Genomic DNA, 10828 nt, shown 5'->3' on the forward strand with positions numbered 1-10828 from the left:
GTGCAGGTTATTACCGAACATATACTAATAACTGTACAGGGCAAACCAGTGGTGGAAACTGCATAAATAAATAATTGAATATCTGAGTCCAGACTACTTGAGACCAGAATACATTTCCTCTTTCCTGATGTATAATTACAGAAAGCGTGCTGCAGTCTTCGAAGGAGCTACAAGTCGCTGTGCTATAATCCGCGATCGTTGTTCGAATCCGAGATTCGCTTTGAAGATCCATCTGAGACATTTTCGTGATCTTAAATTCATTAAAATGGCTGACGTTCGTAAACTGCGTCACTTCCGGCTTTCTCAGTTGACACGTGTTCATGAAATATTGCTTAAGTTTACATTATTCACTCTCTACAAACATTTCACAACACACAAAAATGTTGGTTGTTGGCGACTATTGACCAATTCTGTATTGTGTTGTTGAAGGATGATTTTGCACTTTAAAATGATCTGAAAATAGTTTTACTTATAACCTGTGATAATGAAGTTGTTATACGGTCCTTCGATGGAGACATTTGAAAAGAGTTTTAAGAAATTACTCTTCTTATATGACCTTTTGTGGTGACGATATGGCAGAAATATAGACGATATGACGAAAAGTTTTATTGACTCACACAAAGACCAGCAGGCAAATAAGTAAAGTGACAAAAGCCCTTACTGCCCGACAAATTCAGCTTGGGATATAAAAATTGACATGTGCTCATAATGCGCTAAGTCGGTAATTTGTTAATCGGAGGGATTCATTGAAAACGTTGCCGCCCAGATTAACATGATTACTCTGTTAAAAACAAACAGTACATTCATCGACGACTACGCCCCATGCTGTTCAATTCATTTTCGGCCTTCTTTAGGTTCATTGAGAAAACAATATGCAATACGCGGGCCCTTTTGCAAACAAATGTTGTGTTCAATACTTGGCAGTGTATATGTAGTCGAGTATCGACATATCCAAAAAATCGAGCCATCCGTATCAAGTTGAAAGACCTTGAATAATAATAACTTATGAAGGATTTTGCCGGGATCGAGACGTTATATCGAAACAACCGAGATATTGAGTTATCAGACTTGGACACAAAGGTGCTCGATTGTTTACGATACACTGGAAATAACGAAACACACTGGAATTGTAACTAAAGCTTCTTATATTTATGGAAAGAGTTTTTCCACGTTTATTCTGTCTGGATATTATTTCCCCCTGACTATTTGTAACTATATTTTTATTAAAGTTATATAACCAAATACACTTCAGAAATAAAGTCCACGTGAAGTACCAACGAACCTCCTGTGGATATTAAAATCCGCCAGATGTACTTACGGTCTGTCCCAATCTGTCAACTTTGTCGTGAACGGACCTTCATAATTTCTCACTGGAGCTATAAATGTTAACTTAAATCATCGATGTACGTGCACAATCTGTCACTACCCAATCATAAAATCCGTCATCACTATGCTTTCAGAACCTAATACTGTCCAACCTTCCATGTTAATCTGAACCATCAACGTACATCCTTTGAGATGCGTCCTTAAATACTGTTACCTAGTGTCCAGTGTTAACATAAACCATCAACGTGGCTTCATAATTACAGTTAACGAGTAATCAATGTTTCCCTAAACAACGTCCTTTCATTTTATACATTTACGTGGCATTTGATAACCAACCTAAACCATCAATTCTAAGTCACTATGTTAATCAAAACCGTCAATATAATTTAGTAAACCACAATTACCGAGATATCAATGACCGTGTACACCAATGTATGTTCATGATATACATTTACCTAACTTTCAATGTTAACCTAAACCATCAACGTGCCTTCATAACCTGTTATTTCAGAACCATCAATGTTAACGTAAGAAATCAGTATACTTTAATAACCTACAACTACCGTGCCGTCAATGTGAATCTAAACCACGTACCTTCATAATCTATCATCCCAGAGCCATCAATGTCCGCCTGACGAATAAGTTCGTCCGCCTCCTCGTCAGACAGGACGTCCCCCATTGTTGTCAGCGTATGACGTAGTTCTGCTGCACTGATGAAGCCGTTCTGGTCTCTGTCCATTGTCCTGAAGATGTCAAGGATGTCCTGTTCAGTGTCCACAACCTTTGGCCTCTTCGCCATGGCGTTCAGGAAGGACGGAAAGGTAACCTGGTTTTTACCTATGGAGACAAGGGAGGGAACTAGTGTCCGGTGTTCAACACGCGTCATGCAAGATTCATTTAATATCAATGTTGAGTAAAAATACTCCACCTCGTTTATGCACTTTATTGGGCAACGATTCACATAAGCATTCTGGGATGGTAATGTCTTAGCATGATGAAGACGGGAACACTACAAATCAACTGTAATGTAAGGGAGAGAGAAAAAAGCATACATACGCACACACACACACACACACACACACATTACATGTGTACGTACGTACCTACTTACCTACCTACCTGCATACATACATACATACATACATACATACATACATACATACATACATACATACATACATACATACATACATACATACATACATACATACATACATACATACATACACATACATACATACATACATTCGAAGCTTCTTCCACTTTTCTGTCAAAACGAATACAGAATATACTGACAGACTGTACGTTTTAATTTCTTTTGCCTATCGAAATTATTGAGACTTGAAAAGTGTCAACCATTGTTATTTAATCTGTTTTGATGTACCCGGACCTCAGGGCATTGCTATTCATTATGAATCGATCAGTCTTTGCACTTTTAGAAAACAGTGGTTCCAATGAGACAATTAAGTGTTTTAACATGAGATTATCAGAAATAGTACTCAGCAGAAGCGTGGGGGTAATCCTCTCATTCTTGTGGCAAATGTTCGCAGATACATCCTGTTAACCAGATAGTATGGGTCTAATCTGACGCATGAAAGTGTAGCAGTATGTGTCCCGTGCTTGGATTCGAACCACAGAAATTCTGATTCAAACAGAAGGCACGTCCCGAGCCGTATTGCAGGACGTGCTCACCTCCAAGATGACAGTCAATTGTGTAGCTGCTGGGATTCGATGCACGGACCTTCTGATCCGAATCATACATGTAGAATGTGAGGAATACTCGTCTTCAGCATATAGGTGATCTCAGTGGTCATTTTTGTCATTATTCGCTGCAATAAAGCTCCCTTTTAAATAGGACACTTCAAAACTTGCATAAAATAGTCAGATTCGATTATTTTCCAAAACAAATTCCACGGTGTTCAAGAAATAATTTTGATGAAAATTATAGTAATATATAATTGATATAATTATATAATTTATCACTGGAAATCATTGATGACAGGAAGGTATTCTGAGTAGCCTAGTGGTTAAAGCGTTTGTTCGTCACACCGAAGACCCGGGTTCGGCTCCCCACTTGGATACAATGTGTAAAGCCCATATCTTGTGTCCCCTGTTGTGATTTTGCTTGAATATTGCTAAAATCGATGTTAGGCCATACTCACTCCCTCCCTCCCTCCCTCACTCTAAATGGTGGTCATCATCGATCGCCAGCAACAGTACTGAAATGTCAGTTGATTTCGTCTTACTTAAGTCACTAAATAATATATCGGAGTGATATGACTTTTACATAAAGAGTGACATGTTATATTTTAGGGTGTTTACTGACGATTCTATCACTGTAAAGGATTTTGAGAATGAATATGACAGCCCAAGAACCATGCGGATCCTTCAGATTGTCTTCACAGAGCCAAAGCCAAGATACTTCCATGTAGTAACAAATGAACTATATATGTACATTGGACTATCTTCAAGAGACAGCCGTATCTTTATAAGTTTCATTAAGTAATTTTTATTGAAACAATGGTAAATACTAAAACATATACACGGAGAAAAGCACACACGATGAGTATTCGTTAAATTCAAAAATATTTCCTCCTCGAGCATTCTGCTTCCGCATCTCAGACATCTTGGTCCGTTCCTCAGTAGTCATCGATTTGATGCAGATCAATATCACAGGTTGACTACAAAACGTGTTTTCCTGAACTAACTTCACAACAGACAGCGTTTAGACAGGGCAGCGCATCTCGTTGGAACAGTGACAGTGTTCTACGATGAGCACCTCGTCCTCGTGTACGGTGTAAGATTCGATTCCACCAAAGCAACGCTGTCTGAGTCAGTCAAAACCATCTTGATCGCTCCCCTAGTTTCCGGAGTTTCGATTCATTCGTTTTTCATCATTTTTACGAACTCTGGAAGGCAAATAAAAGGTTTCTTATTTGCATAATCATAACTGCTCATGAATATCCACAGTGTGTTACAGCCTACGTCAAAGCCCCAGCAGTGGTAGCTTGACTGAGTTGAATAATTCAAAGTTACTGAGTTACCAAGTCGATGACTTGGCGTTAAACATAGAAAATGTTTCCCTGATAAACTTTTAATGCAAAAACGCAATATTTACCCTTCCTTGTACATGAACCTATATCCTGTTACTTTGACATGTATGGAGCGTCCATATTCACCAAAACTAAAACATTAAAAATTAAAATAAAAGCGCTTTGAATACAAGATAACTTAATAGTTCTTCCCGACATACTTTGACTATATGGTTAACACAAAGGTCAAAACATTATGCTTAATTACTGATTTGGTTCATTCGAAACTAAATCTATTTTCCCTCAGCCGTGGCGTCAAAATGATTCGAATCTCTAGTATTTATCATTGAAATATAGCACAAAATGGGCGTAATCAGATTAATCAGAAATTTCACGTAAGCCACTCTCAGATAGTGATAATGATTCTCGAAAAGATATTCTCGAGATATTCTCGAAAATGTATGCGTATCCCATCCAAGTTTGGGAACATGTTCACAAACAAACACAGCAGTAACAGAACTACTCATATTAACCATCATGGGGATAGACACTGTATATTGTATAATTAAATACAGGATTTGCATGGAGGTTCGGTTAGGTCAGTGATGCAAATTTATAAATACCTTGTATGCGTTAACCGAAAGTATATTTCTAGATCTTCTACCCAGTTCTTGAAGACAGAAATCCTCATCAAACAATATAATGTTTAGCAAAGGTTACAGAAGAGTTGTCATCTATTGCTACAGTATTGTCACCGTCAGAGACCTGACAAATAATTATTTGGACATACCACACATGTTAACAGAGTCACTGGGCAAGCAGATTTAAGATAACCTTGTCTACCGAAGATCATGTTTAATTCCCAAATGGGTTGTGAAAAAGAGATTGGCATACAGGAAAACCCACTTTCCAGACCATTACTAATCTTTGATTTGTTACCTTGCTGAAATCCGAATGAAATGGTTCTATAAAATGTTATACCTTTAGGATTTCTATCAGAATTAATCATTAAACATTATAGAAATGCATATCTCTTACCTGTAAAATTGACTTTGCCGTCTCCGTCGATATCTGCAAGTGTGATCATCGCTTGAATGTCATCGTCTGCTATAACGTTGCCAAGCTCTCTCATGGTAATCTGCAGTTCTTCAACGGAAATCCGACCGTCCCCGTCCTTGTCGAACACGTCGAAAGCCTCTCTGAGCTCACTCTCTTCGTCATAAGTGTTTAAACGTCGACACATCATCGTCAGAAACTCATCAAAATCAATCGTTCCGTTTCCTACCAACGAAATAAAGCGTGCCCTAGAGCCGAACTCAAAGTCAGGGCCTGATCGCTAATGATGATGAGATGGACATTTATCTCTTCCAACTCAACTTACAATTATATTTAAGTCGAAATAGATTCGACAAGAGGATTCGATATTGTCATGTACGTGTATTTTGTGTCAGAAGGAATGACAGAGAGGGTGGGTGTCCGGCTGATTGGTGGCGTTAGTGAGTGGGTGAATACTGCTTTACGACGTATCAGCAATTCTGCAGCTATTCCCGGCGAGGTAACACGTGGTGAAACATGCATGAATTGATCGCTAGAAATCAGCGAATACACCAAGTGTTTACCTTAAACTGGAAAGCAAGTTCTTCTCCACCTGTACTACCCACCACTCACGATTTCCGAAAAGTGATGTAAAGCACTCACCATCAGCATCTACTTCATTGATCATGTCTTGCAACTCGGCCTCTGTTGGATTCTGACCTAGTGACCTCATGACGATGCCCAGCTCTTTCGTTGTGATCATACCATCCCCATCTTTATCCATATGAGCAAAGCATTGCTTGAACTCTGCGAAACAACATCCAGATATGCTGTTGCGTTTATTGTACATATAAGACAAACGCAAAGAAAATAGAGGCATGCATTCATTAAACAACCAGGGAGGAAATAAGGACATTCATTCATTCATTCATTCATTCATTCATTCATTCAATAGACAACCAAGGAGGAAATAAAGACATCCGTTTATTTATTCATTTAACAACCAGGAAGGACATTCATTCATTCATTCATTCATTCATTCCAGACAATACATGTACCATCAGCCCGGATGTAATCAATTATACCTAATCAATCTATCGATATCTTTGGCCTATTTCCTGTGTATTGGGAATAGTTTACCAACTCAACAGTTATATAAAACGCTAACACCAGAACAATCAGTCTCGATTAATCAAAAGAATGGACTCAAATGGGAGTACAAGACAAAACAGTGGTGGATATGGCAGGGATCGGAAATGACATGCGGGATCATTGAACACCAGAGATGACAACATTTGTTAAAAGCTTTGGATATCATACAATGAAAACATGATACTAACCTGAAATCTGCTCATCGGTGAAATTTTCAACCTTAAAAATGGTAAATGAAAGAATTATTAGTATCAGTATGTTTTAGCGTTGGCTTAAAAATGGTAATTACAATACGATTATGGCTAAAAGAGAAATGAACTTATTTCCAGTGTGCCTGCATATTTCCTAAAGAACTGCACACTCGTGCTTGAATCTAGCAGTTTCTGGAAGCAGACTGAGGGGAACTGTTAACCCAAACTAACAAACATTCGGTTCTAGATACTTGAGCACGGACATGAAGCTCGGGTATTTTTGTCAACGCAATTGAAGTACAGTGACAGTGTTGACAACCAAAGAGGATTAACTACAGGTCATAAAATCGATCGTGTTTGATTACTAAGATGTCATACCAGAATAGCATTGGATACATTCTGACTTACCTCCCCTTTAATCAGTCATCATATCATACAACAAATGCAACAAAATAACAACAAAAGAACCCTCTAATGGTTTCAGTAAAATCTGCATCAAGACATTGCATGGCATATAACGGGATATACATTAAATCTTTCAACATTAAAATGCACACAATTACGGATTGCAGCTCTGTTGTTGGGAGAGTATTACAGAATACACAAAGGAATTCCTAAACATACGTCCTCATGTACATAATATTGAAATCATATACAAGTATTAACTCTCAAAGAAATAATTACGACATGTAGACTTACCATGTTTGATAAATGTTCTCAAACTCAGGTAAACATGTAAATATTGTGGACCTCCTAGTTACACGTTGGACCACAAAACATTGAGGCTGTAACATTCACTGTTTATGCCGAGCATTGTAATACCAAACGCAGCTGTAATACGGCTAGCAACATGGAGTTCAATAGAAAGAATTCGCCCCTAGACCCAACAATTGGCGCTGTTTGGTGTCGAAACACAGCATGGGAAAGGCACTGTTTCTATCATTTTTGTGTGACCTGTTCTTTCTGTTAACGTATTGTGATTATCACCCATATCGTTTTAGGTGTATGTGAGGGTTTATATTGGTGGGGTTTTGATCGGGAATGCTCAAGAGTGTATTTCTGATTATTGATAGATTATTATCTTTGCTCTGACATATGTCATAAAGGCATTATATAGCGCACTGAATGCTTGTAATAAATGACAACGGTGTCTCAAGGTGACAGTTACGTCAATACCAAAGGGCTGGATTCTTGTTTGTAGGGCTACTACTTGAGACTGGGAACCTGATAACATCAAGCTGTCCTTAGGTCGTGATAAATAAAAACGTCATTGTTTAGTCACATAAAAATTTACAATTGAATCTGTAAATATCTCCAGCACTTGAGAATTTCTGATAATGTCAGTCTTTCTGTCGTGAGTAATAAGCACGTTATTGTTTAGTCACATAAAATATTTTAAATGAATCTGAAAATATTAACAACCCTTGAAAACATAGTTCTTCACTATCCCTTACATGTAATACATGTTCTCGGTGAACACAACCGTTATAGGTAACGATATATATAACGAATATTGCTGGAAAGCTAACACCATCGGATTATGTGAAAGCTGCGACTATTCAATCCAGCTCATACATTTCTGGTGATTGAAGCTTTTTAGACAGATAACTGTAGGCAGGGTCTTCTTTAGTGAATGTGACGTAAATACGTTAATGACAGAGGATAACCAGTCTCAGTTATTAGATAGAACATGCTGTAAACATGCATTTTGCAATATGGATAACTCTGTTGGCATAAATATGGCACTACTTCTCTCTGCATTGCACTGTATTGCAATTAAATCCACGTTCTAGTATACGGCTCTTGTGGTTAATTTTGATGACAATTTTTTGAAAACTGCATCAGTCATCTGAAGAAACACGAATCCTGAATGGCATGGTCAGCCTTGACCCGGGTCAAAGCGTGCACTGATTCATTACTTGAGACAACTATGAGAATGTGTACACGCTATACAAGTCTTTCCTTAATGGATTTACTCTTTTGTTCAACGGTCCACGATGAGATAGTTATACAAGCATTATGGCAGACTATTGGCACATAAATATTCATTATACTGAATCCAATTACATGCATGTTCACGCTTTAAAACTTCCACTTACGATGTATGATGTAGACCATTTCAGTAAAGGCGACACTGATATTTTTCGGCAGAAATAATAATTTATTATATTAAACATTTATATATTCAACAATGGTGCCGTCAGCTTGAATAATGCTGACTGAGCATCACGCAAACACATAAACAAATTTAGAACCAAACATTTTCTGTCAAAAACGAAGCATTTAACTAATGGATGATAAATTATTGCATTAAGCAACATTTCGAAGTAGATTCTTACATCGTTGACGCGTTTAGGTTATATTAATAACGATGTAAGAATCTACATCAAAACGTCGCTTAATGCAAAAACAAGAAGTTGTCAAGCATGAAGTGTTATTTTGGACTCACCAACTTCTAGAATGCCGATCAAAAATATAATTTCTGTCAAAGTGAATCATTTGTATTTAATTGCACAAGCTTTTACTTGACACGGCGTCAGTTTGACATGTGTGTCGTTACTCAGAAGAAAGGCTGTTGACAAAACCACCTATATATTTAGTGGGTTGTTTATCGCCTCAGTATGTATATTTAATATTATTAATACGCGGTGTTTGAACAATCGAGTCAGGACATGACATCCTCATTGGTCTGAATACACAGGTGTGAATTAGTCTGGTCAATGTAGATGCTACTCAGTTGTTGCGAGGAATGTATTGTGGCAGGTTGGAAGGTCACAAAAGCATGACGATATATATATTGATGTATATTGTAATAACTAATAACTAATAACTATTATCAAATGTCTGGAAACATCAGTGTATATTTCCTTTTGCATTGGCGGTGGGGCAGTCTAGTGATCTAAGCGTTCGCTCGTTACGCCGAAGACCTAGGATAGATTCACCACATGGGCGCAACGTGTGAAGCCCATTTCTTGTGTCCCCCGCCGTGATATTGCTGGAATAGTGATGAAGCGGCGTAAAACTAAACTCACTCACTCCTATTGCAGGTTTCTGTGCTTGGGTTGTCTTTATAATGCTGTATCCTTTCAGCTGTTGATATACATGTCAGTATTATATGATTAACTAGAGTTAAACCTATAACCAACTACAGGTGAACTGACTTCACGTAATGAATTAACACAACACCCAAAGTTGGACCACCCGTACTATCAAATAACAACTGAAGGCAAATAACCTATGTCAGGTCATGTCGGCTAACCTACGTCAATTCACGTTGCTCCGCCAATGGCAAGGGACCCCGTACCTGTCTATGTGGTATCCCTGTGAACCAGTTAGCCTATCTACGTCACAAACCTTCACTGCGACATACACTGTCGCACCTGTGTGTTATTTTCACTACCTGTTCTGTCGCAGTGGCTGTCGCATTGCGGCAACGGTTGACCCGCATTTAGGCAGGAGGTGAGCTGCGTTTAATGAGAAATCACAACGACAAAGGAGAAGAGGGCTACATTGAACACTTGGTAACTTGACAAAACACGTGCCCGGGAAATTCCGATCAGGAGTGAATGTGTTTAAATAGGATACTGCATTATTTTTACTGATTCGGCATTTTCCGTTTTCATGGTTTGCGTTTCGTGATTTTCCTCTTTAATATGTGTTCAGAGTATTTGTACAAAGTTATTATTATCGTGTATAGAAACGTGGGCAATATTCAAAGCCACACCGTGCACCATTTCATTTATACTACTCAACTTTTATAAGAATACTGCAAGACAACGACTAAGGAGAACGTTTAATCAAATACATTTGTAATCAAATCGATGTTGAGTCTGTGTCAAGGTAACACTAAATGCTATTTGTGTAACTTCTACAAACGATCACTCATACATGTATATGACTTGCTTGGACACTAAGGTTATCCGTGTAAAGGACGACCAGTATTTGTTACGACATTCAACGAATAAGAGAATCCTGATCCAATAAAGTAGTGATAACTATCACATTAACTGCTATTGCATCCCACAACTGGGCACCAGGGAGACCTTCCTGGTGCAATAGTAGGATTTACAAGTACAGTTGTCCTTCTACTTT

At 38.1% G+C, this 10828-nt stretch overlaps 1 protein-coding gene across 1 annotated transcript; it reads right to left on the reverse strand.

Annotated features, from left to right (window-relative positions):
- Positions 1-3811: 3811 nt before the first annotated feature.
- LOC137295008 (calmodulin-like) lies at positions 3812-7674 on the reverse strand. Its single transcript, XM_067826257.1, has 5 exons — positions 7436-7674; positions 6734-6764; positions 6057-6200; positions 5397-5639; positions 3812-4235 (listed from the first exon to the last, which is right to left on the reverse strand). Exons 1-5 carry the CDS (start codon positions 7436-7438, stop codon positions 4207-4209), a joined length of 450 nt encoding a protein of 149 aa, XP_067682358.1. The 5' UTR covers positions 7439-7674; the 3' UTR covers positions 3812-4206.
- Between the last annotated feature and the right edge of the window lie 3154 nt (positions 7675-10828).

The sequence above is a fragment of the Haliotis asinina genome, chromosome 8, assembly GCF_037392515.1.
Source record: "Haliotis asinina isolate JCU_RB_2024 chromosome 8, JCU_Hal_asi_v2, whole genome shotgun sequence".
Taxonomy (NCBI): Eukaryota; Metazoa; Mollusca; class Gastropoda; order Lepetellida; family Haliotidae; genus Haliotis; species Haliotis asinina.